At 44.6% G+C, this 27,981-nt stretch overlaps 1 protein-coding gene across 1 annotated transcript; it reads right to left on the bottom strand.

Moving 5' to 3' along the window:
• Rbsn (rabenosyn, RAB effector) lies at positions 1-27,057 on the bottom strand. The gene is made up of 12 exons (XM_027428900.2): positions 26,918-27,057; positions 23,798-24,111; positions 20,458-20,598; positions 16,672-16,772; positions 15,588-15,633; positions 15,332-15,493; positions 12,805-13,046; positions 11,268-11,338; positions 7,532-7,618; positions 6,711-6,813; positions 4,165-4,269; positions 1-3,474 (listed from the first exon to the last, which is right to left on the bottom strand). Exons 2-12 carry the CDS (start codon positions 23,940-23,942, stop codon positions 2,338-2,340), a joined length of 2,340 nt encoding a protein of 779 aa, XP_027284701.1. The 5' UTR covers positions 23,943-24,111; positions 26,918-27,057; the 3' UTR covers positions 1-2,337.
• Positions 27,058-27,981: the final 924 nt, after the last annotated feature.

Genomic DNA, 27,981 nt, shown 5'->3' with positions numbered 1-27,981 from the left:
CAAACATGTTATTTTTTAATAAAAGACTCACATACATGTTGTTTTATTTTAATAAAAGCCTCTGATACAAGGCCCCAGTGTAGTGCATGCACATCAATGACCATCGAGCTGACAGCCACCATGATTATTAGCACACCTGTTCCTCCAGTCTGACCTAGTACAGAGACCAACTCCTCAATGCGGATCGAATGGCCTAGCTATGCCACATGACTCATGATGACTTAGAAGGACATTTTAGCATCTGACAACAAAGACATGATGAGCAGTAAGTGCCGTGAGTGAGGCTCCAGTTCCTTAGTGTGTTAGAAGGGGACAAAGTCAGAAGCCCTTCCACAGACGAGCGTGACCTCTGTCTAGAGGAGCTGCCAACTCCCTGTCAAGGATGTGCTCCTTTACTAAGCAGGTGGGGCTGTTTTCCCTGGAGCACCTCTGGGTCAGCAAGGGTTCAAATGAGGTACACTGTGTAGTTACACTCACAGGCCAAACCCTCTGCAAACCAACCTTGACCTACATAAATTCTAGGAAGTGATACAGCCAAAGGGTAGACAAGTCTCCCCTGTCATGTCTTACTTACAGAGTATTGTCAAAGAGGAATTCAAGGAGAAACTCAGTGAAACATCTGGGGTCTGTTTACTTGGTTTAATACTCAGTGAATTGAGATTTTAAAAATAGTTGTTAGAAGCACTTGTTTTTTCCATGCTCTCAGTCACAGACTGCTACCTGGAGGTGAGTTCAGGAAAGGAGTACATTTAGCTAATTAAGAAAAGCAATGTCTACAGCCATACCACCCTGAACACCTTGGATCTATATCAGGAAAAGTGGCTGTGGGAACCAGTATTGAGCTTCATTCTGTGTAAAGAGCCGCCTCCTCTTCCATCAGACAAAAGACAGTCCAAGCAAGGTGGATATGCTGGGCCTGTCTGGAACCGTAGGGCAACAGCATCTAGAGCCTGGGCCTTAGCAAGAGAAGAGGCCTGCCCCAGGAAACTCGGATGCCAGGCTGCCCACCTCCCAGGACAGCCCATGACACCACCAGAGCTGGCAACTGACTGGCACTGGTAATACACTCACAGGTCAGTAAACACCTGCTGACAGAACCCAAAAAGTTCTCCATTACCCTCCCTCTCCAACAGGACTTTCTACCCAGTCAAAGCCCCCAACAGATACTAATGAACAGTTGCCAAAATAGAGATCTTTGCACCAGATGCCATTCTTACCACCAAGATGGATCTTCACCAGAATGTGACAAAAGAATTTCAGCCTATACACCAATAACCAACAGAAGCCATGGCTCAGGGGTAAAGTGCCTAGTGGTCAGTTATTGTCCATTAACTAAATAGCATCACTGAAGAGATTACACAGAGCTGAGCACACCAGGATCTTACAAAGTCATCTGTCAACCCATCTGTTTCTGTAAACCAAAGCACTAAGCTACATAACTTCTCTTTCTGTCCCTATCAGAGTTCAAGTACTTCAGGACTATGGAATGATCTGAGGTTGTGCATCAAATATTTCTCTTTCTCAGTACTCCAAGTAGTAGGAAAACATCTCACCAGTTTCCCAGGTCAGGATGAACCACAGTGAAGGCTAAAATTTATTTCCTGACTCAGAAGTGTCCCATCTGCTGCCGATACTCCACAGAAGCTTCCTGGTCAGATTCCTAAATTGCACTACAGGCCCTTCAATGTGACCTAGAGAGTGGCCATTCTCCCAAACTATAACATCCACCAAAAAGCTGATCACTCCTATCTCATAATCAAGCTCACATTGACAACCCTGCACTTGGAAACTTTACTTCCTTTAACTGGGAGAGGATAACACTGGCAACGTCTCCACTAGTCCCCCTGGGTCCAGACTTCCCTTCATAGTAGCCATCTCCCTAAGTGTCCAGGAGACAGCCCAAGGAGGGAGGTGGTGAAAGGCAACAGCCAAATAGAGTCTTCTTCCAGAGTCCCTACCTGTCTTGGCTACAGGAAGGGGCCCGTGAAGGACTGACCTATAATACTGCATTGAAGACCAAGACCAGTCAGCAGGAAATGGACCAAGAGGTGTCCAGGAGCCATTCTGCCTTGGCCCAACAGAGATGCACTGAGCTGTATCTCAGAAATAAAATGGTAAAGTCCCCTGAAAAGGGAACACACCGTTAAAAAAATAATAATACAGAAAAACCAGCAAACGAATGCCGATTTGTTTTCTGTTCTTGTTCAACTATAGTGGAAACACCTCAAAGTGCACAACAAGAGACTACTGTTCCCACCCCTCACTGTGTGCATCCAGATGCCCACCTAGCTCCTCCTCCCCCTCGGTACCCTGCTGCCTGGTCCCTGACCACTGCTGTCAGTTAGGGCCCCCCTTCTGCTTAGCCAGGGTACACTTCAACTCCCGAAGGTTCTCAGTCAGCACCTCAACCTCGTCCATTCGACCACACTGCTTGGCATCAAAGATGTAAGCCTTGATGTTGTCAATCTGCTGCAGGAGCAGCTCCTCCTCAATGTGCTCCTCAGCCTCTGTGCCACTGTCACTGTCCACCTCAAAGGGGTTGGTGCAGGGGCACTCCTCAAAAGGGTTTCCAGGGGCAGGTGGGCTGGCAGGCCTGGGATGGTCATCCTCATCAAAGGGGTTGGGTGCTGGACTGTTTGGGTCAGTGAAGGGATTCCCTGCCCCTGACTCTCCTGCCTCCTCTTCCTCAGCATCTTCCTCAAAAGGATTGTATTCTCTGGTGACAGGAGCTGAAGGGCCCAGGAAAGCCTCTGCAGCAGCAGGGCTGGTAGCACCCTCTGCAGGGCTGGAGAGGTCTTCATCAAATGGGTTGAGAGAGGTCTTATCACTTTGTTGTGACATGGTGTTCTGCAGGAGTAATTCCTGGCCAAGTGCTGGGGGCCCAGACCATAAGTGGATAGGTGCTAGAGTTGAGCCAGGTGAAAGGGTATTGGGGGCAGTGCTGCCCTGAACTGGGGAGAAGTCCTGATCCAAGGCATAGGCAAGATCACTGTGAGGCCCTCGGTTGGGATCCAACTGGAAGGGTACGACATCTCGGAGATCTAGAGCACGAGTCCGTGTGTGCAGGGATGCTGCCAGGAACTGCTCCTGTTCTCGCTCCAGCTCCCGCCTGCGGAGCATCTGCAGCTGCTCTCGCTGCAGCTCCTCCTCCTCAGCCTGCCTCCGGGACAGTTCAATGGCCTTCTCAGTCTGCTGCTGGTCATACTCATCCTGCAGCTGCCTCAGGTTCTCCTGAAGTGTACGCACCTCATCTGTGCGGCCTGCAGCCTTGGCCTGCCTGATGAAGGACGTGATGTTGTTGATTTGCTGGAGGAGAGGGTCAGGGTTTTCACTCTGCCCCTGACCTTCTGACAGTGGAAGCCAGCCCTCAGCTTTTCGCAAGGGAGCATGGATGCCTCGGAGAGACTTCGCTTCCCCATTGGCTGCAAAACCACTCTGCCTTTCTTCGAGCTTCCTCCGGGACTCCAGAGCAGCCTGCAGAGACAGCACACACCACCAGGGTCACCATGGTCAACAGGCCAGCAGTCCTCCCTTTCTGCCACCCTCCATGGTCCCCACAACACTAAGATAACTCAACTGCTGAAACAAGGTAGTCACAGAAGGGCAGGCTTAGATTTTCAGAAATAAAACATAAGTTCAGGTGATTTCTTCAAACTTAGTTTCACTGGCTATACACTTTTCTTAAACTTTCAAAGACTGCCACCCTTATTAACATAAGGTTAGCATTTCAGATGACACTAAAGTACACAGTGTTCTAAGTTTTCATTTTGTTTTTTTGTGGTACTGGAAATAGAACCCAGGGCCTCAAGCATGCTAAGCAAGCATTCTATCACCGGACTATGAAACAGCACCCTCATTTTTTTTGTAAGTAACACGGCCTCACTATCTAGCCCAGGCTGGTCTGGAATCCAGGCATGTACCACCACACCTGCTGTCTTCTGTTTAACAGTACACATTCCAAGGTCTTTTGGAACTTGCCTGCAAGCCTACCAAAGGGAAAATTGTCAATCCCTGTGGTGGTCTAGGCAGGAGAGCATCAGCAGGAAAAACAACTATTTTTCTAAGGCCATAACAGAAGCCAGCTTGAGAAAGAGACTCAGCAGCAGAGGGCTAGGGTATGACAGCAGGAAGACAATAGCTACTGGGTGCCTGGGTGCCCCGCACCTGTCTCTCCATGGTCCTCTTCTGTTCCAAGTCTTGCTTCCTTTTCTTTTTCAGTTCTTCAAACTGTTCTTTGGTTGGCAATGACATCAAACCCAGTAACTTTTCCTGTAGGAGAGTAATAGACAATTTTACACGTAAGTGGGTTTTTTTTGGGGGGGGAGGAGACATGACAGGGGCTGGGCCTTAAGCCTTATACACTTAAGCTAAGCCACTCCACCCCCTGACAGGAAGGATATTCTTCCTAATTGGCAGACACCTTTCAGATGGACCTGACTTCTCCTTATGAGACGGCCATATCTTATCTCCAGGTATCTCCCAGGACTGTGCCAGTTTTTCCCTGAGGCTGTGTCCCGATCCCATCTACCAACACCCATCTAGACTCCAGCACTCCCGCCACCCACCACCCGCCACCCTTTGTGCTTAATCACCAACCCCAGATCTCTCCCTCGTACTTCATACTGCCCAACATATCACCTTTTAGTAATTTTTGTTGATTCCTTGCTATGTAACCACATTCTTTTTTTTTTTTTTCTTTTTGGTTTTTCAAGACAGGGTTTCTCTGTGTAGCTTTGGAGCCTATCCTGGTACTCGCTCTGGAGACCAGGCTGGTCTGGAACTCACGCCTGCCTCTGCCTCCCGAGTGTTGAGATTAAAAGCGTGCTCCACCAACGCCCGGCTATGTAACCACATTCTACCAATAGAAATATTCCCTCCTGGCCGGGCGTTGGTGGTGCACACCTTTAATCCCAGCACTTGGGAGGCAGAGGCAGACGGATCTCTGTGAGTTTGAGGCCAGCCTGGTCTACAAGAGCTAGTTCCAGGATAGGCTCCAAAGCTACACAGAGAAACCCTGTCTCGAAAAACCAAAAAAAAAAAAAAAAAAACAAAAACAAAAACAAAAAACCCTCCTGGAGGACTTTTAAGCTGGAGGCTTAAGTCATGAAACTTCAAGAAACTGACAAGACTCAGGAAACTCATGAAACTTCTAGGGCTCCTGGCCTTCCTCAGATGATCCGAGCAAGAAACAATGCCAGGGAGAGGAGTCTTCTTAGAGCTCCTTCAACCAAGTCATCTAGGGGCTCCAACAATGCAGGGGACATCAGAGGTAGAAAAATGCAACTCAGATCTAGTCACCTAGGTTTATAGCCTACTCTTGAACCATTAGCCAATGGCCCAGAAAGAGTCCCCAAAAGAAGAAATATAACTTACCACTAATAGCAAAAACTTAGGATTCATCAACTCCCCCAATGAGTGGTTCAACAAAGGAGAGCATACAGAGTCAAAGTAGCATTCCATGGCCAACAAAGCATAGAAGATTCAGTGATTAAAATGATACAAATCGGGGTTGGGGATTTAGCTCAGTGGTAGAGTGCTTGCCTAGCAAGCACAAGGCCCTGGGTTCAGTCCTCAGCTCGGTGGGAGGGGGGGGGGATGACGACACACAAAAAGAATATAAAATGATATAAATTTGTAGGTATGTATGGAAGGGTTGATCTTCCTTGTCTACTTGGATGGGTTTAGAATTGAAACACACCTCTGGGTGTGTCCATAAAGGTCTTTCCAAAAAAAAGTTTCAGGTGGGAAGACCCACTCTGGTGTGGGTGGCACTGTCCTATAAGCTGGGCTCCCAGACTGAATAAAAGGAAAGAGCTAGCTGAGCACCAACATTCATCTGTCTCTGTTTCCTGACTCAGATAAAATGTGACCAGTTTCTTCAAGCTCCTGTCACCATGACCACTTCACCTTGACAGATTTCAAACTGTAGCCCAAATAAAGTCTTCCTTAAGTTCAAAGTATTTTATCACAGCAATGAGAAAAATAATGCAATGAACTAATTATAAATATCGCATATAAAATGTAAATAGAGAAACAGAATTAAGAAAGAAAATATAACAGAATGAAGAACAATTGTATTGGAGACATAGGATTAAAAGCTATTTTAAACACAAGACCTGGGGCTGCAGAAATGGCTCAGGAGTAAAGAGGACCTGAATTTGGTTCCGGCTCCAACATCAGTTACTTCAACTGCCTGTCACTCCAGATCCAAGGGATTTAATGCCCTCTCTGGACTCTGCAGCACTTGCACTTACATGCCTATCAATCCACATGCAGACACACGCATACACAATCAAAAAGAAAATCTAAAATACAAAACACACACACACACACACACACACACACACACACACACACACACACACACACACACACGATAGATAGATACATGGATGGATGGATGGATGGATGGATGGATGGATGGATAAATAGATGGATAGATAGATGGCATGAAGCAGGAGGTAGACTAGCTAGGATGAAGTTATGAGCAGGAATGGAAGGAAAGAGAGTGGGTAATGGGGGTGAGTATATCCAAAATAACTGTATGTATGTATGAAGTTGTCAAAATGTTTAATGATTTTTAAAAAGTATCTTTACTTTTACTTGGGTTTTATCTTTTTCTCCAAATGTGGTATTCATAATTTTAAGGAATAATAATATACCAATAGAAAACAAGCAAGTCACACACTTAATGTCACAAATGACTTTACCTGCACAAATAGTGTAGCTGAATATCTGATCATTCTCTGTAGCCGCAAGGTGTTTGGATGTGGTGAAGGATCCTGGTTCAAGCCCAAGGTTAAGATCTTCTTACTATATTGGAATAAACGTGTCAATGTAATGGTGCTGCCAGCCTCAGCAACAGAGTGAAGTCTCTGGAGCTGCCAGGCTTTCATACCACGAGGATGTGGAACAACACAGAAGAAACTGAAGTGTCCCTCATAGCAAGGCCCATTCCTTACCCTCTGGCTACTCTAACACTGCACTGATGAATGCTTGGTCACAGTAGTAGCAACACAGGAAAGCCTGGCTTCACAAGTGAACACAGGGTATGGCAACTAACAACCCATATTTTCATGACTTGCTGTCACTATCTTAAAATATTCAAGAGTGGAGCCACACAAAGAACCTGTGTTTCTATCAAAGCTTCTCTCTTATAAAATGGAGGTGCTAATCCTGATCTGTCCCACGAGGACAGGCATACAGGTAGTACAGCAGCTAGTTCTTATTTCTTTATTACTAATGAACATCAGAAATCTTTTTCTCTAGTCCCCAGTATGCTAGGGACGCAACCCAGGGCATTGTACATACTAGGAGAATACTCTATTACTGATCTACACACCACCGGTAAGCACTCCAAATCCTTAACAAGAAGTTCCAGAGCTACAGTAGATGAAAAAGTTCCTCCACTGTTTTCACTGTCACCAGGAATCTAGATAAGCCCAAGCTGCTCCCCACCACTCACTGTTTCATCAAAACACCATTTTTGTCCCATTAGCAAGCAGCAAAAACATGATCTAGCAAACTTTACCTTAAAGTGTCTATTAGTTCATACACTTTCTGCACTTCCACTCGAAGGTCATTGGCATGCTCCAGACTGTAGGTTGTTTCCCCAGCACTGAGGAGAAATCATAAATCATGGTGCTAACTGAAGAGCGCAGTGTTTACATCCTCAGACACAGGTGGTTAATTCTAAGGCATTCGAGACTCATGAAGACAATGCAATAATTCCTCAGGATGCAGTAATCAAGCAGAAGTCATTTCAATGTGCAGACACCTCAGGGACAAACCACTGACCAGGCTTCTGAGGACCACCTCTTTTATTTATTTTTTTTTAAAGATTTGTTTTACTATTTTTAGGTATGTGTATGGGTTAGTATATGTGCCTAGTATATGTGTCAGATCCCCTAGAGCTGGAGTTACAGGAGGTTGTGAGGTTATGAGCCATCTGACATAGGTGCTGGGAACCTAACTCTAGTGCTCTGGAAGAACACTCCGTAACTGCTGAGCTATCACTCCAGCCCCCAAAGACCAGCTTTTATACTCATCAACAAAACAAATGCAGCTGAGTTCATTCTGACCCACTTTTCCTGAACAATCCCTCACTTTATCTTATAGGAGGTATAAAGTGACTTAGTAAATGAGCCAATGAAACTACAGGAAAGCCAGAAGTCACTTGGCTTTTCACACTCAGCTACTGCTTAAGAAGAGGAGTAACAATGCAGTGAACAGGAATCCCCAGAGCTATGCCAACTGCCCCACAGACTCTCTCTCACAAACAACTGCTCCAGATAGGAGAAAAGCACCCAGACTTCAAGTCTAACAGAATGAGACTAACTGTCCAGAATGGTGAGCAGTTATCAGAAAAGACCAGAAGCAACTTAATCCAGGACAGCAGCAGCATCTTTTTTTTTTTTTTGGTTTGTTTTGAGACAGGGTTTCTCTGTAGCTTTGGAGCCTGTCCTGGAACTAGCTCTTGTAGACAAGGCTGGTCTCAAACTCACAGAGATCCGCCTGCCTCAGCCTCCAGAGTGCTGGAATTAAAGGCGTGCAGCACCAACGCCCGGCAAGCAGCAGCATCTTTAGCGTTGTAATTATTGAATTTGCAAGCTTGTCACCCAGGCTTGCCAGACTGCTGACTCCAAGTGCCATGATTGTGGCTATTCTTTACCATATTCTTGGTTATAAACTTTTGGATCATGAGAACGGCTCAGCAGCTTTCTCAGCTGTAACCAGCCTCACCACCAGCCACTCAACTCTTCATGGGAGGCAGCTGCAACTTAAATAAGCATTACAAATTTACCATGTATAATGCAGTTCTGGCTGAAAAAAATATATATGGGAGTGTTTTATCATCAGGGGATTCAATACAGTGGCTTTATCATCTTTTCACCACAAAATATGCAAAAAAAAAAAAAATGGAAGTAAAAAGGCAGGCTTTGTATAGCTGGGTGTTGGTGGTGCACACCTTTATTCCCAGCACTCGGGAGGCAGAGGCAGGCAGATCTCTGTGAGTTTGAGGCCAGCCTAGTTTACAGAGCGGGTGCCAGGATAGGCTCCAAAGCTACACAGAGAAACCCTGTCTTGAACAAACAAACAAACAAACAAACAAACAAAAACAAAACAAAACAAAAAAAAAAGAAAAAAAAAACAGGCTTTGTCAGCCAGATATTTGTGGCTCGTGCCTTTAATCCCACAATTCAGGAGGCTAGAGCAGACATATCTCTGTAGTTCAAGGCCAGCATGATCTACAATTAGAGTTCCAGAACAGCCAGGGCTACAAATAAAACCTCTGGATTTGGTTCTTTTTTAAGTGGAACCTTGCTATTCCGAACACCTCAGCTCCAGAGGTCATGCATGTCTCAGCCTCCTAAGTAACTAGGACTAAAGCTCTGTCTTGGTGTCTCATAGAAAAATCTAAGAGCTAACTGAGGCCTGAAACCACTTCCTAGGCCTCCATCACATCAGAGCACTGTCACGGCTAGAGTTAGCCCATTCAATACTTGCTCTCTTGACGATGGGCCATGGGAAAGGCACCATCGTCTCTGTTCACTGCCTCAGTCACAGAGAAGAGTGTGTGGCACAGAACTAGTGCTCGTTCATGAAGCATCTGCTCAATGAAGTAATGTAAGACCCAGGAAAGCTAGTCCCTGGAGGAGAATCAAAAGTTAACCATTTGGAATGTGCTCAGCAATGGCTGTCCCTACTGGCCAAGGAAAGTCACAGAATGTAGGAGAGGCAGCACTAGCCATGGATGCATGAACCCATACTCATACACAAGAGCACACACACACATCATACACAGATGTACCACACACACTAAATAAATAGGTAAGAAACAGGTAGCCACAAGTGTTAGCCAGGCTGTGGAGAAACAAAATTATAAAATGCAAAGACAAAGATAATATCCACACAGTTCTTTGGAACATAATTTTGCAGTTCCTCAAAAAGCTAAATGCAGAGTTACCATAAAACCCAGCATAAGTTATACACCTATGCACACACACACATAGGTTCATATATATACACAATTATGAAAGTACAGACATGTTGGCATATGTCTGTAGTCCCAGTACACGAAGGTAAAGACAGGAAGATCAAATGATCAAAGCCAGAGTCAACTACAGAATGAGTTTAAGACCGGTCTGTACTACATAAGAACTTATCTCAAAAACAAAAAACAAAACAAAACAAAACAAAACAAAACAAAACAAAACAAAAAAACGTGTTATCCACAATAGTTAAAAGTGGGGTTGAGGGGACCAAATAAACACCAATTGACAAATGAATAAACAAATTTCATAAATAAGTCTACAACATTTTAGTACAAGGACAGTAATGTAGTGCATGCTACAACATGGGTGAATGAATGTTGAAAATACTGATGTACACAGAAGTAGCTAGACACAAAAGGTCATATAATCCCACTTATAATGGAATATCACATACTGACAAATTCAGGCAGACCTGTGATTGCTAGGAAAAGGGCAAGTTGCTTACACCTATGAAGTTACTCACCTGAGTGATAAAAATGTTTGCAATTAAGATGGCAGTGACAATTGAACAATCTTGTGACTATACTGTCATAAACATCACTGAACTGTACACTAAAAAGTATGTGAACCACACCTTAATTTTAGAAAAGAAACCTAAGATAGGCTACATTTGCCCAGTGCTGCTGTGTACCCATCTGTGCTCAAAACAAAATGCCTGATATAAGCCTGACATTACAATGCACTGTTAAGAGGCACCTTGGCAAGCTGGGCATGAGATGGGCTTCCCTTCCTCACCTGTTTCCAAGTCCTACTCTGAGCAGCGGCACTTCTGGTCTGAGGCCCCTCCCAAATCTGCTTCATTAAAATGGCCCTAACACATGAACATGGACAGTTACTTGTATTTTCATAACTCATGTGACAAAAGCATATGACCACCAATGAACAGCTGAAAAGTCAGAGTTAAGATTTACAGCTTTAAGTGCTCCCAGAGGCTAAGAGGCTAGGGGTTGGGAGTTTAAGAGGCAATCTAGAACCAAATACATACTAAAGGATCTATTAACGTTAATCTCCTAAAATCTGGGGGGGGGGGTCTATTTTTTTTTGGCAGCTGTGTATCCAATGGTAGAGCATGTGTTAAACATATACAAGGCTAGGTTTCATTCCTGGCACCAAAGAGGAAAAAATAAAAAACAGAAAACAAATAAAAAGATTTCTATCTTTATTTTCATCTAGTGAAGACTGGCCTCAGAAAAACAGAGAGGAATGGCTTACTTTAAAGATGCTGCCATCCTGATGTATTCAGGAGCTTTCTGGTCAACTTTCTCCATGCAAAGTCGTAGTTTCTAAGAACAAAAGAAAAGAGGTGAGTGCTACAATAAAGACAGAAACTCTGACCTAGATGCCAACCTATACTAGAGACATAAATAAAAGGCCCCCTTTATAACACTAGGTTTTTGTTGTTGTTGTTGTTGTTGTTGTTGTTGTTATTGTTAGTTTCCTTATGGATAAACCTATTTTCTAAGCAGAGAATCTTGCAGGAAGGAAAGAAAACAGGGGTGGACCTTTTGACCAGATGTTTTTGAGAGGCAGCCTTCCAGAGCACAATGTGTCTCAGTAGGGAAGAGGAATCAGCCACTGTGTTCTGGCCAGGTGATGCCAGCTAACAGCAAGCTACCAGCACATGGCACTGCCAGGGCTCTCCTCAAAACAGTAAGGAAGTATGAATAATGACTAGTTACAAATAAGAGACACCAGTTTTTGAACTCCATACAGGATGGAGGACAGCTACAGCTGCAGCTCAGCATTGGTTTCACACCATCTCTGGCAATGTCAGTATTTATATGGTGGAATATAAGTAGCCATCATGACCTGCAGAAATGTTTAGTGGCCATTCAGTGCTCACTGAGAACATACTTTCTTGGCTCAGAGTTTGCTCAAGTAACTTCCTCTGCCCAGGCTGATCCCCACTCCAGTGTCCTTTACTTCCCCACCTGTCTTCCGAACTACTTCTCCTCAGTCCACAGGTCTCACTTGGTCATTAAGAGGCTGATTTAGCCTCATTCCCAGATTTTTTTCTTTTCCTTTTATTTTTGTTTGTTTTAAACAGGCTCTTTCTATGTAGCCCTGACTGGCCTGGAACTTGTAAACCAGGCTGTAAAACTCAGAGATCCACCTGCTTCTGCCTCCTAAATGCTGGGCTTAAATAGGTGTACTACCATGCCCAGTCCAGATATTCTTTACATACTCATTTCCTCTTGCATACCAACTGATTTTAGATGTGCACTGGAGACAAAACCTACAGCAAGAGGTCTACCACAGAGTCACACTCCCTTCCCTTACTCTCAGCGTGCCTCCACTTAGGTGCTCTGGGGTCACTGGAGGCAATGAAGACTAAGGCATTTGAGACTCAGAAGAGACTCTCGGTGGACAGGCAGAAAGCATACAAGCCCTGAAAACACACAACAGCTCAAACTGGTAAAGACCAAAACTTCCAAGTAGATTTCCCAGGACCCTTGTAGCCCACAGTTCACTACACCTTCAGCTTCTGTTTCTTCCACAGAACCTGGTCATGCACAGACAACCATCCTTCCCCACTTGTCTTAGGCCTTCTTCCCAAAGTAGGAAAACCGAGTTTGCTACCACACACCCAGGATAACTCTATGACTCACCCAGGGCCCTAGCTGGGAAATCATACCATGGCCCTTGGGCAGGAACTAAAAGTGATTCAAGGGAACAACTTCCCAGAGCACTTTCTAGAATGTGCAGGCAGGTGTACAGCAAACAGCCGAATGTGCCTGGCATGCGTCACCTCGTAGAGCTTCACGATGTCAGGGGTGTGCTCCTTCTCGTCCATCTGCTGCTCTCTCTTGAGCAGCTTGTCCTTGCAGTGTATGCAGCAGCGAATGCGGTCATCCTCCTTCTCGTCCAGGACTGAGCTGACACTGCTCATGCTACTGAGGCTGCCCCGGCGGGAGCCATGGACACTGTTAGGTGACTGGCTGGGGCTGGTATGGGTGCTCAGGGAGTCCTTGCTGGCACTGGTGAGCTTATCTACAAACCACAACAGACAGGCAGCAGTGACCCCTCAGCAGCCACTTATCCCACCACCTGTGACTGCAGTACTCAGGCCACAGATGGGACCTGGGAAACAATAAGAGTAGGCTTCGCCTCTGGACAAGAAGGACCTATTCCTCTGCCATAGGGGTTAGACTCTGGTGGGAAAAGAATGTTGTTGCCAAGTAGATCAGGTCCAAAAAGCCAGTAGTGACCTGTCTTTGGGGCTTTTAATACTAATCCTAACCTGGCAATCCCATACCCACTTCCTCTACTTGTCCCATTTCTCCACACAATCCATATTCTCCAGAGATTTCCCTTTGCATCCCTCCCACCAGTCCCTAACATCTGGTGCTTACCCTTTCCAAGCTTTGCTCAGATACAGACCCTCCAGGAAGCCTTCCTAGGTTCCCACAAGCAAAGATCTGCCCTTTGTATCATTTCCCATTACCCATTTGGAGCACACTTCGTTTTCTCCCTGTCCAACAGCTGAATGTATGTACAGAGCTGCTCTGGGAATCTGCAACTATTGGGTTGAAACTGTCTTATACTCATAGCCCTAACACAGCCATCGGGGCCACCTGATAGTATCTGTCCCGATAAAAAGCCCAAGAGCAGAAAGGTTAACAGTGTCCTGAAAGGAGGTGGGTCTCAGGGAGAAAGGAAAGTATCAAAGAAAAGTAAGCAGACACAAGAACTAGGCAGAGCAAAAGTTGATTGTGCCCCAATGTTGTCCATAAGCCTCACAGCCAAGTACATACAAATAACAGAACTCTTTGGTGTTGCTAATCTGTGCTGGGGATGAACCTAGAGCCTTAACCATGCTAGACAGGTGCTCTTTCACTGAGCTGCACCTCAGCCCTCCTGTAGCAGTGCCTAAGCAGCTGATCTGCAAAGTACTGGTGCATTTGGTCCACCTGTACTTTTACATTCTTATACCCCAGGTCTCACCCACACCTGTACATTTCCCTCCTCACCTACTTAGCTCAGCTCCTGGGGACTGAGTGCCAGGATCCCTTGATGTTTTTGACTCTACCTAGCATGCTAACAACTCCATTCTCTTTCAAATTACTTCTGACATCACACATGGAGTCCACTTAGCATTTCCCATATGCCATTAGTATGACATTTTATCATAAGAAGAGGAACAGAACCACTGCTCACTTTTCAAATCCTCTTCCTAAAACCTCACCTGCATTTCTAGGCAAAATTGACAAAAAGCTGATTAGCCTCTCCTTTATGATGCAATTGTGTGTGAGTCTCTATCTCCCTTGCTAGATTTCCTTGGGAAAACAGGCAATGCCTTACAGACTAGGAATGTTCAAATAACCACTTCTAACCGACTGAGCCTCTGTCCTGTTTTTGCATAGCTCTTTAAGTATTTTTTCACTCTTTTTTACTTTTGTTTTGAGACAGGATCATCTCACTCTGTAGCCCAGGCTCAATCTTATGGCAATTTTCAGCCTCAGTCTCCCATGCGCTGAGGTTGCAAGCAGGAGCCACTACATCTAGCTTGTTTTACATTTCCTTGTTTGGTTTTAGTTTGAGACCAAACCTCAATATTTATCTAGGCTGATATTAACCATGCTGAAACTCTCTGATTCTGCCTCCCTAGGGTGTACACACCCAGATGGTTTTTAAGAAGTTGTTCCTTTTTTTTTTTTTAAACTAAGAAGAAAGGGAAGAGACTATGTGCATCCACAAAGCCTAAAATCTGATTTAAAAACAAAACAAAACCAAAATCTCAGGGCTGGGATGTGGGGCAATCCTAGCTCTTGGGAAGCAGAGGCAGGTGAATCTCTGAGTTAGAGGCCAGCCTGGGCTACAGAGCAAGTTCCAAGATAGCCAGGGCTACAGAGAAATCCTGTGTGGGGGCAAGGTGGAGCAAAACCAACAAATAAGCAATCAAAACAAACAAAAAGATCTCAGGACTAGAAAGATGGATCATGGGTTAAAAATGCTTGCTGCCCTTGCAGAGGACCAAGGTTCAGTTCCTAGAACTCATATAGTGGCTTACAACCATCTGTAACTCCAGTTACAAGGGCTCCAACACCCTTTTCTGAAAAAAAGGGGGGAAAAAAAGTTCACCAGCCTGTACAGGCCACTATATCCTTGGGCTCTACCTAGCACAAGTGTCTAGGTTGTAGTGGGCTTTATGAACTCACAAGTAGATGAAGGAAGATTCTGTGGACCATTAATTAAACTAGTGGTTCCAAGGACCTGGACACACTCACTAGTCCCAAAAGAGATCAGGGCCCACGGCCCACAACCACATCACCTACTTGCCAAGGGCAGGCCAATGAGCTCCATACATTTCTTGCACATGATAGACCCACAGAGGCGACAGTGGTGACGGCGGTTCCGGATGCTGAACTTATTCCCACAGTCTGGACAGAAAGGGACATCCTGGTCATTGACCCAAGGAACCACAGACTTTTCTATTGCTTTGGAAGGAAAAAGGAAAAAGCTCAGCATTCTGAAGTTGTTCTTAGGGAGAAAGCCAAAATGGAATGACTGTGAGCAAAGGTTTGGACTTACCTCTAATCTTTGAAGTCTCAGTATTTGTTCTGTCAAATGCAGTGAGCTAAACAGGAAAACACAAAGCCAAATGGAGTTAACCAGTTGAGGGACATGCTCCACACTTCTGCCACTCACACCCAGCAGGCAATGCACGTTTGCATTTCTCAAGGCTCACTGGTGAGCCCCAACCCAGTTATCCAAATAATTTCACAAGGTATGTTAGGGTTATTTGTTGTTGTTGTTTGGGTTATTTGTTGTTGTTGTTGTTGTTGTTGTTTTTCAAGACAGGGTATCTCTGTATTGCTTTGGAGGTTGTCCTGGAACTTGCTCTGTAGACCAGGCTGGCCTTGAACTCACAGAGATCCACCTGCCTCTGCCTCCTGAGTGCTGGGATCAAAGGTTTGCACCACCAACACGAGGCTTGTGCTAGTTTCATATCCAGAAGAAACCTCCATACCTATAAAGCTTTATCAGTGTGATTATTTGGGACCAGGCAGACAGGACAAAAGAAAAGTTCCACCTCTGCTTACAAACTTCCATTCCTGTAAGAACTTTCCTTGTCTGGGACTTACATGGTGGTAGTGTGCTTGCTGGGGTACCATAAAATGAAAAAAGGGACTATAACTACATATGCTACCACATGCCCCCACACAATCCAGATATAAAGCAAGTGTAGCTAGGGTCAGAATACAACCCAATCATGGAGGTGCTGCAGGCATAGTCTAGCACTACAGGGCAAGAAAGGCTACCCAAGATGCCCCCACAACACATACTAGCCCTAGCCCTGAGTGAGTACTCACAGAGGAGGACACTGCTTGGTTCTATCAAATGACATGATATACTGTGCCCCCACTGAGTGACTGCCTGGGATAACCTCAGAATGAAAAGTTTTAAAGCAGTAAGTGGAGGTGAAAGGCAGAAGAAGGGAGCTGGGCACATAGCAAGTCTATCAGTGTGAGTCATTCACTTCAGAAGGCCAGCTCGGGGTAAGCCTGTCCTCTGTAGCTCTCTCAGAATCAGAATACATCACTCATATAACACATGCTATAGAAATTGAGATTCCTACAAAATCTGATTTGCAAAATAAAACTACAAAATTTACCTTCTCCAACCTGATTATTAATTTGTTGACTTCTACAACATAGTGGTCAATTCTTGCAGCACGATGTTTTTTGAAGTCAGAAAGATGGCTTCTCACAGCACCTAAAGGGGAAGAGAAAATAAATGAATTGTTAGTGATTCTCATGAAGCCTCTCTAGATCTTCAATGAATTGAAAAGCAAGTAAAAAATTCTGGATTTTAGAGTCTTACCAAAAATTTAAAGGTCTCAAAGCATAGCAGATGAAGTCGTTATAGAGCAAGCCTGAGCTCAAATTTCAATTCTGCTAGATACTAGGCAACCTTAGACAAGTTACTTGACTACTTTGTGACTTAGTACAACATAGCTTTTTATTAAAATAAAAGTAATTCCTTCTCAAAAGCAGGTCAGTGAGTGGTGGCTCTCACCTTTAATTCTAGCTCTTGGGAGGCAGAAACTAGTAGGTCTGAGTTCCATGCCAGTCTGGTCTGCAGAGTGAGTTCCAGGACAGCCAGGGCTACACAGAGAAGCCCTGTCTTGAAAACCAAATAGTAATAATCCCTTCTCAAAAGGGATGGGGGAGGGCAGTAAGTAATAATATATGCCCTTAGTATAGTTAAACAGATACCCTTCCTCAGTCTTGCATCTAAGACCCAGCAGAAATGTTCCCAATACAAATGAAAGCAGGTAGTATCTGACCTTAGTGTGTCTGCTCAGTATGGTCTGCTCCCAATGCTAACCTCTGACCCTGCCAGTACTCAATGTTCTTCCCAGTGACCACTCTAGCAATTAGAACTGGGGCAATTAGAAAACAAGCTATCACAAAGTATTAAAATTCACTTGTCTGAATTTTCCCCTTTATGCTTCTAATTAGCTTTCATATAATTCATAATTGCTGATATATGTCTATAATGGAAGTAGACCTCTGAATTGTGGCCAGAGTAACTCCATTTTACAGTAAGCCACTGTGTGCCTGACTGTAGCATAACAGGCCATCCTTCCTATGACTAGACACTGCTGAGATCAGCAGAGTTTCTAATCAGAGCAAGGACACGGGACACATAAACATGGTACCTTATCAGTCTAGTTTTATCTGTGCCTTATGTGGTCTGAACCCATAGCCACCACTACTGCTTCAACACTACATAGTGCTCTGAATCCAGCTTTGCATTAACTCTGCTATAGGCTTGGAGACATAAAAAACAGGAATTTAGGGCTGGAAAGAGAATTCAGCAGTTAAGAGCACACAGTGCTTGGAGGATCCAAGTTCAGTTCTCAACACCCATGTCAGATAGCTCACAACCACCTATAACACCAGCTCCAGGTAATATTTACCCTCTTCTGGACCCCCCAGACAACTGTATACATATGTGCACATACTCATACACAGACACAAAAATTAAAAAATAAATTTTAACAAAAATAAAACAGCTTGGTGCACAGGAGATAGGGGCTTTTCAGTGTTACAGCTGCCTATGAGTCACCCATGTTCCTGTAAATAACCCTAATAAACTCATTTACCTCACCAAATCAGACTGGTGGGAGCTTTCTTTGTTCTGTCTGCATCCTCCTTATTTGAAGTGAACAGATGTTTCCTTTACAGGTCTCTGGAAAGTCATGTAATGTGTACACTCACAGGATGGCCACTGACCACAGAGGGATATTGAACAGCTGAAGTGTGTGTAGTAGAGGAAATGGCCCTTACATTTTGTTTGATTCATTATTGAAATTTCGATAGCCACACATAGCTAGTGGCTACTGAACTGGACAGCACAGTTCTAAGATTTAATGCCACTTCCCCAGTGGTATGAATAAAAATGCAATCAGTGACCCTGGTAAATAACCCCTTCCTTTATTAGGGCCTTAGTTTTCTCATGTGTATGACTGTGTCCATGTGCATGCTGTGTGTGTGTGTTTGTATGTGTGTGTGTAGGGTGTTGTAGTGGTCAGAACAGGCTATCTCACAAGGGTTTTGAATATGGAAGTAAAGTAAACTACTCTGAAAGAAGCATTACTTATCCACTTCATGGACAGAAAGTACGTTATTGGATTGGGTATGTAGCCCTGTGTCAAGAGCACAGACTCAGCATGGGTGAGGCACACAGATGCTCAATAGGCATGGAATGAAAGAACAAATAAATGAATTTTCTTACCAAGCTTCTGACTAAGATTAAATCCTGGCAAACAAAATTAGTGACTGTTATCAATCCACAGCTACAGAATATGTAAGATGAGACACTTTGGCTCAGCAAATGTGGCATAATTTTGTTAATAGCTTTTCTGATATGTAATTCAATATTTAGCACAGGATAGTGCATGCCATTAATCCCAGCATTTGAGAGGCAGGCAGATCCTTGTTTTACAAAGGGAATTCCATGACAGTCAGGGCTACATAGTAAGTACAAGTCTCAATTTAAAAACACACAAAAATAAGTCATTCTAAGCATATTAATTCAATGGTTTGGATCATTGGGGGGGTTGTTTGGTATATTCACAAGATTGAATAATCATAAAACGAATTTTTAGACTATTTTTATCAATTGGGGCATAGTGGCAAACACCTTTAATCCCAGAACCCAGGAGGCAGAGGCAGGCATATCTCTGAGTTTAAAGCCAGCCTGGTCTACATAGTGCATCCCAGGACAGCCAAAGGTACATAGCAAGACCCTATCTCAAAAAAAAAAAAAAAAAAAAAAAAAGTAGAGTAGAGCTGGGGGTGTAGCTCTGTAACACAGCACTTGCCAAGGCCCCCGGATTCTGTCCTCAGCATCATTCCAGTTTAAAGTAACTAAGCAAATGAAATCATAATTATACACATCAGAAACGTGAGGTGCACAGTGCCTCTCACTTGTCAGGTAACCTGAAAGGACAACAGACCTGTCAATGGGCTCTGTGGCTAGTCTTCATGAGACAGACCCAGAATAACACTCTACTGTTGCACTTTAGCAGCTGTTTGATCTTCAGCAGATTCCTATAGGGGACAGTGACACTGGAAGGAGGCCACACATACAAAGCATTTAACACAATGCCTAACTTAAGAGATCTCAGCTCACTTCCTTCCATTTCTCTCCCTGTGAGGACATAAGGCCAATACAATGCTTGATCCTTAGGGTTTACTGAAGCTTTCTCAATCAGCTCCAAAACAATAGAAGTAGGAGGGTGACTTGTTGGGAAGAAGGGAGTTTACTGGAAGAGGGGGGAGCAGAGAGGATGGCAGAAGGGGATGTGATGACTAATCCTGGTTGTCAACTTGTCTCTATCTGAATCAACTAAAATCCAAGCTGCTGAGGACTCCTGTGAGGGATTTTCTTACATTATTTGAAACAAGATCTGTCCTAAATCTGGCCACACCTTCTGGTGACAGACCCCATGAAAGACTGGAAGAAGGAAACTTGGCTTTTAGTCTGCTTGCCGTCCCTGTCATTGGCAAGTTCATCTATCCTGTTGCTGCAGCCAGTACTAAATCCCAATTCTTCAGGATTCCAACACAGACTGAAGACCAGTAGCTCTCTAGGAATCCTCTAGGATACAGCACCAGATTGTGACTACACAGACTAACAACTACCAGACTCTCAGTTTTTTAGTTTTGAGACAGCCATTGAACTACCAGGACCATCTTCTATCAAAGTTCTGTTTCTTTAGAGAACCTGATTAATTCAGGGGGAATATAATCAAAGTGTGTGTGTGTGTGTGTGTGTGTGTGTGTGTGTGTGTGTGTGTGTGTGTAATATAATTTTAAAATTGAAAAACAATTACCTAAAACAGTGTGGATATCCCCTAAGCACTGAATGAATGAATGGATTTTCTTACCAAGCTCCTGGGGTTCCCACATGTAAGGATCCACCCCTCCATAGCTGAATGATTCATATCCTTGGGTCCCTGGTTCCACTCGATCATCCCCTTCGCGTTTCAACAACTTGTTCTTTGCTTTCCTAGCCTTCTGAACAAGATCTTAAAGAAATGAAACAAACACCACAAATGAGTCCAAGATTATATAAAAATAATCTTCTCTATTTTAAAATGCACAAGAATATTTGGATTCCCCAATGAAGCAGTGAGAGAAACATATCATTACCAACCCCCACAGAAGTAATGTAATTTTAAAAACTGCCTTTGAAACCTGATACCTACATGCAATATTTTAGTGTTCCATTTCTTATTGTTTACAATTGTTTACCCATGGGCAAGATGGTACACACCTTTGGTCCTAGCACTCAGAAGGCAGAAGCAGGCACATCTCTGTGGGTTCAAGGCCATCCTGGTCTATATAGTGAGTTCCAGGCTAGCCAGAGCTACTTAGAGAGACCTTATTTCAAAATAAATTAAATAAATATCATAAAAATTTGAAGGATCAGCCGGGCATTGGTGGCACACGCCTTTAATCCCAGCACTCAGGAGGCAGAGGCAGGTGGATCTCTGTGAGTTCAAGGCCAGCCAGGTCTCCAGAGTGAGTGCCAGGTTAGGCTCCAAAGCTACACAGAGAAACCCTGTCTCGAAAAACAAACAAACAAACAAAAAAAAAAACAAAAAACAAAAAAAGAAACAAAGAGAAAGGAAGGAAGGAAGGAAGGAAGGAAGGAAGGAAGGAAGGAAGGAAGGAAGGAAGGAAGGGGGGGAGGGAGGGAGGAAAGATCCTATAGGGGGCTGCAGAGATGGCTCAGCAATTAAGATAATTTGCTGCCCTTCAGAGGACCTAAGTTCAATTCACAGCATCTACATGGGGGTTCACAACTGTCTGTAACTCCAGTTCCAAGAGATGGATCCAGTGTTCTTGTCTAGCCCCCATGAGCACTAGGCATACAAGCAATGTATAAACATACATACAGGCAAAACATCCATAGTCATAAAATAAATAAAAATTTAAAAGGTAAAAGGACACCTCTAACCTTTCTGCAGTCTGGCTTATCTAGTCCTCTGAGTAGCATGGTGTATGGAAAGATAGGAAGCTCTTTGAAACCCTTTGGTTGTCAGGGGAAGCATAGATAATCTGGTTTGCCCCCCCCCCTTTTCCTGGAAAAGTATGCTATGATCAGAGTAGAGAGAGGGTCTTTCACCATCAGAGATGCAATGCAGAAAAAGCGCCGTGAGTGCCAGGCGGTGGTGGTGCACACCTTTAGTCCCAGCACTCGAGAGGCAGAGGTAAGCGGATCTCTGTGAGTTCGAGGCCAGTCTGGTCTACAAAGAAACCATCACGAAAAACGGAAAAACAAAACAAAAAAATCAAAAACCTGCCCTGGACTTCCACGTGTCAGAAAATCTGGGTTCCAGGCCTATTTCTGTCAATTGCTGTGTGGCTTTGGAAACATTACTGGTCAATTCTGAGCCACACTCACCTATATAATTAATTACACCAAGCATCCTCCAGTAGGACTGCTAGGAGAGTCAAGCAACACCACAATGCATACGAAAGAAACTGCAAACATTACAAAGCACCACCCTTTCCTGTACTTCCTTTAGCAGTTTCTGGTTCTGCTTCAGCGGCTAGAGTCAGCAGTTTCCTGGGCAATCACAGCCCTGAGGACTCTGAAAATGTCTGACTTCATCATGTCTTTGTATGGAAGTTGTAACTAATGTTACATTGATATTCCCAGCATTTTAGTTTTGTTTTGTTTTGTTTTGAGACAGGGTTTCTCTCTGTTATCCTTGTTCTGTAACTAGCTATGTAAACCAGGCTGGTTTGGAACTCACAGAGATCCACCTGCCTCTATCTCTGGACTGCTGGGAGTAGAGGCATTCGCCACCACCATCTGTTTTTTTTTGTTGTTGTTGTTTCTAATGAACTGAAAAATGGAGTATGGAAGTTCAGGGACAAATATTTGATTATAAGGAGCATGTGAGTCACATGTCTGGAGAACAGAGTCCACTAGAAACACCATCTAGTGGTTCAGCCCTTGTTTCCACCCAGTACCGATTATAAATCCAGCGTCCACACTCTGTGACTCTTGTGGCCTCCAGAAATGCTGCCAAATAAGATATGAAACTTAGTTCATATCTAAGTGAGGAAAGTGAGCTCCAGAGGAGCAGCGACTTATTTGGAGGTTAGAATATTAGGTACAGTCAAAATTACCTTTAAAGACTTCTCTTAAAAAAAAAAAAAATAGCCAGGCAGTAGTAGCATACACCATTAATCCCAACACTCAGGAAGCAGAGGAAGGCAGATCTCTGAGTTCTGAGTTCGAGGCCAGCCTATCTACAGAGTGAGCTCCAGAACAGCCATCATGGCTATACAGAGAAATACTTCTAAAAAAAAAAAAAAACAACTTTGGGAGTTGTTTTTCTTTGCTTTCAACTGTTACATTTCTTTTCCTGGTCTGCAAAAGGCAGAGTCTAGCCAGGGAAGGAGGGATGGTAGGAAGGCTTAAATTAGTAACAGGCAAATAGTGCTTTTTAGGCCTCCAGTTTTTGTTATTGTTTTGTTTGGAGACAGGGTTTTCTCTGTGTAGCCTTGGCTGTGCTGGAATTCACTCTGTAAACCAGGCTGGCCTGAACTCATAGAGATCCACCTGCCTCTGCCTCTCAAGCACTGGGATTAAAGGACTGTACACCTTTGCCCACTTGGGCCTCAACTTTTCTAGCAAAGGATAAGCATTCCTGTCCAAACCATCACAGGTTGAGAGTAAGATAATCTGAGTAATCCAGTAAGAGATAACAGATCACAGTGGTTATGTTTATTAGCTTAAAGCCAGGCTTACTCCATTTGGGTGACTTTGGGTAGGCTATCTAATCTCTCTTAATCTGGTAATTTAGCCAGCAAAATGGAATTCACAGTAGCATAGCTGTCATGTGTATTAAATAAGATAAATGTGGCACAAGCCTTTAACCTCAGCAGTCAGGAGGCAGAAGGAGACAGATCTCTGTGAGGTCAGCCTGGTCTACATACTGAGTTCCAGGGCAGCCAGAACTACATAGAAAGAGACTCTGTCTCAGAAGAAAAAAAAAAAAGGTAAGTAAATACACAGAAAGAATCAACAATACCGAACACACAATAAGTACTAGATTTCTGCTTGCTACCATTTGCTACTATTATTATCGGCATAATAACCCAGAGGGAACATGAAAGTCTTGAAATCTATTCCATTAAGTAATAGATTAATTAATTAATAGAATTAGTAATTAATAGAATGGAATGAGCAAAACCCTCGCCTCTTACTTTTAATTTGTCCTTTGACATCACGGTCTTCTGAGTGCTCTTCTTCATAATGTGACTGAAGTTGATAGAAAGACTGAAGGTCTTTTAGGCACAAAGGGCACAGGAAGCCTTCCCTCACTTCCCCTGGGTCATCAAGAGAAGCCATAGTTGTGCTTCTCTCAACCCCAGGAAAGCAGGAACCTCATGCCAAGTCAGCTTGATTCCTCCCAAGGGAGCAGGATTCTGGCAGTGTTAGCTTAAGCAGGCAGCCCAGGGATAATTGGGAAGTGACATTGTGGCCTTGGATGAGATTTCCTCTCTTCAGCAGGAGGAATCTAAGAAAAACAAAAGTCAATTGAGGCAAATTAGCAGAAAACAAAAGGTTTCTTTGTTTTTCCCAAAGTTCAACAAAGGTACAAGTTTGTAACAACAAGGTTAATGTTTGGCACAAATTTGTTAAAACAAACTGTTTCTCAAATTCTTAGACCAAGACAAAACCCAATATATGAGAACAGCATGGGGTCACACCAGTAAATCAATGAAGTGAGAAGTAGAGTCCTACAAAGAAGCAATCAGGACCCCAGGGCACTTCCTTTAAGTTCATTTAAGTGGTCCAACCTCATTATTTGAAAGGATTTTTCTTAATACTAAGGATATAACCTAGAACTAGGGTATGACAGGCAAGTCTTCTACCACCAAGTCCACCTCAGTCCCTTTTGTTGTTCTTATTGTAAGACAAGGTCTCGCTAAGATTGCCTGGGCTGGTCTTGAACTCACTTTGTAGCCCAGGTAGGCCCTGAACTTGCTACCCTCTTGCTTTAGACTTCTGGAATTACAGACCTAAGCCACCAGCATGGCCAACATCACCATTTCCATGCATTTTAGTACTGAGGGAAATATGTAACATACGTATCAATGAACAGTACTTTTATTCAACTACATACACTGAGCTCTAGACATTTGTTAGGAACATGTGCTAGAAATACCAGAAGCTAAGTGTAGTGGCTCATGATCAACACTCTGGAGGGAGACAAACAGGAGGCCAGCCTGGGCCACACTGTGAGATTCTGTTTCAAGAAACCAAAACAAGGACTAGCAAGATGGGTAAAGTGTACACCACTCAATGGTAAAGTATATGCCTCAAAGTTTAATTGCCAGAACCTCCAAACAGGTAGAAGGAGAAAACCAACTCCCAAAGGTTGTCCACTGACCTTCATTACACCTAAGCACACACATCATACACACACAAAGCAATATTTACAAAAGAAAAACTAGCGTTTCTTTAAACACCAAAAAGTAAACTAACAAAACTTTCAACTTTCCCTTAAAGAGAAATATTAAGAAACCTAGTAGGGGGGAAAAAAAGTCAAGAGCCAGAGAGAAGGCTCAGTGTAAAGGCACTTGCTACCAATCCTGAGTTTGATCATCAGATGCTAAATAAAAGTGGAAGGAAAGGATTGATTTCTGAAAATTGTCTTGTAATGTCCATATACTCAGTGACACACATGCCCCCCCCCACAAATAGCTTTTTGTTTTGTTTTGTTTTTTAGTGAAGAGAATAAGATGACGACAACGAAGACGAATCAGTGCAGCGGGCGATGTGCACATAAGTTCCAGCAGTTTGAAAGGCTGAGGCAGGAGGAACCTCACTTGAACCTAGGAATTCAAAACCAGCCTGGCCAACAAAAAAATCTAATACTTAAACATTTTAGGGTTTAATAATTTACATTTTCTGTCTTATTGGAACACGGCAAAGTCACTGTTAATGTGACCTTGAAGACTCCTAGCCATAGGGAACAAAGACTTTACAGAAGCTAAGAAATCTGACCAGAGACCTTGGGGCCACAAATCAAGCACAGAGTGGGAGGGTTTGTGTGGCTAGATTCTTGGTGTGCTTTGGATGGACTACAGAGAGTACTGAGGAGGGCACCAGGCAACTCAGAAAATAAGTAAGTGGGACACCAGGTGCCTGTTGTTTCCCTTAAGAATTAGATTAAGAGATTGAGAAATTCCCTTAAATAAAGAAATCTGACAGGCATGATTGCCCACGCCTTTTAATCCCAGAACTCAGGGAGGCAGAAACAGAGAGACACCTGTGAGTTTGATGTCAGCCTAGTTTACATGGCAAGTTCCAGACCAGATACGGCTACACAGTGAGACCCCGTCTCGAAAATAAATTAATAAACAAATCATCATGATGACTACACGCACGTAGACTCCGCCCACAAAGGCATCTGAGGCATCACTGAAACAGTCAACGCCAGGTCCGACCTGTTTTCTCCCCAGGCAGTGACTGATGGATCCTCTGAGGATAACCACCACCTCCTCCTCCTCCCCTGCACTCATTCCAAATAGAAGGCACCCCCGTCCACCCTGGCCACACATCGAAGCTCAAATCTCACCCTGGAGAAACGCCCCTTACTCAAGGCAGGCTCCGGCCAAGATGCCTTCACAACAGTTGCCTCGGGGTGCCATGGCCTGCAACATGTGAAATGACTAAATAATACAAGACCACACAGCCAGTGAAGGGAGCCTGTGATTTTTGCCATCACCACCAGAGCTCAGCGGTCTGGCGCAGAGTCCCTCCGTCCCTCCGTCCCTCCGTCCCTCCGTCCCTCCCTCCCTCCCTCCCTCCCTCCCTCCTCTCTCTCCTCTCCCTTTCTCTCTCTCTCCCTTCTCTCTCTCTCTCTCTCTCTCTCTCTCTCTCTCTTCTCTCTCTCTCCTCTCTCTCCCTCCCTCTCTCTTCTCTCTCTCCTCTCTCTCTCTCTCTCTCTCTCTCTCTCTCTCTCTCTCTCTCTCTCTCTCTCTCTCTCTCTCTCTCGTAAAGGAGAGCGACATAACAGGGCTCCACGAATGAACGAAGTGAGGGACCCTAACATAAAGTCATTTAATTATGCGCCACCACAATCCACCGAAACCGATGCGGCAACCAGAAGCCCAGTCACGCAAACCCTCACATCCCGAATGGCGTGAAGAACCCAGCCAGGGGCACCACAAAGGTTCGCACGGCCATGCGCGCCCGCAGGACCGCGACTCTGCGGGCGACACGCAACACTGCGGGGGCAGAGACGCGCCGCCGAGGCCCGCAGAGCCTCTCATCTCCCCACAGCTTCGTCGCCTCAAACCGCGCGTCACACCCACCTCAGCCACCGCCGCGTTCTTTGTGGCGGCTCCGAGCCGGCCGACACCCTCCCTCAGGCCCCGCGGCTTCCGAAACGCGGCCGGCAGTCTACTCTCGACCTCAGGCCGCGACTCCGGGCCTCCGGGATTCCTCAGAGACTCACGGCAGCCATCGCTATCGGTGGCTCGGCGTTCGGCAGGCGCTCCAAGGGGAAACCGGAAGGCAGACTGACACACGGCGGTCGAGCGCCGAATCGTCGAGCGGTCAGAGCCGACGGGGAAAGTGCAGTGTTAAACCGGAAGGCAGGGGATTCCGCGCAGGCGCGATCTCAATGAGGCGGGCCCGGGAGGAGCAGGCGGAGCCTTGCTACCGTGAAGTTCTCTCAGGTCCAAGCAACACAGCAGGTTTGGGAAGCCTACAGCTTGTCCTTCACCCACCCTGTAGATGGGGAAAACGAAGCGTTGATCCTAAAACACTGGTGGCTGCAACGTCAACTTTATTCAGAGGTCATTAAAAAGTTCCTGAGGAGTTCTGAGGATGGCTCAGTGGTTAATAGTACTGGCTGCTCTTCCAAAGGACTAGGGTTTGAGCAACCACTTTTGTCTGCTACCAGCTGTCTGTAATTCCAGTTCCAGAATATCCAATGCCCTCTCTGGCCTCTGTGGGTACTGCACTCATGTGCTGCACAGACATATACGCAGGCAAAACACACACAATTTTGCTTTTTTTTTTTTTTTTTGCCAGGCGTTGGTGGTGCACGCCTTTAATCCCAGCATTCGGGAGGCAGAGGCAGGCAGATCTCTGTGAGTTCGAGGCCAGCCTGGTCTACAAGCGCTAGTTCCGGGATAGGCTCCAAAGCCACAGAGAAACCCTGTCTCAAAAATAAATAAATAAATAAACAAATAAATAAAAGTTTCTGAGTGTGAAGGAGTGAAGGTATGTTCAGCACACCGACGAGACAGAAAGACATGGGATACAGCCACAGAGAGGCTGAGAAGGGTTATCAGGATAGGGAGTTGGCCGGATTGGTCCTGGTTGGGGTTCAGTTTCCACCATATGCCTATGCCTGTAAGCCCAATACAAT

This window comes from Cricetulus griseus, chromosome 8 (genome assembly GCF_003668045.3).
Source record: "Cricetulus griseus strain 17A/GY chromosome 8, alternate assembly CriGri-PICRH-1.0, whole genome shotgun sequence".
Lineage (NCBI taxonomy): Eukaryota > Metazoa > Chordata > Mammalia > Rodentia > Cricetidae > Cricetulus > Cricetulus griseus.
This window is presented reverse-complemented; position numbering and strand designations above follow the sequence as displayed.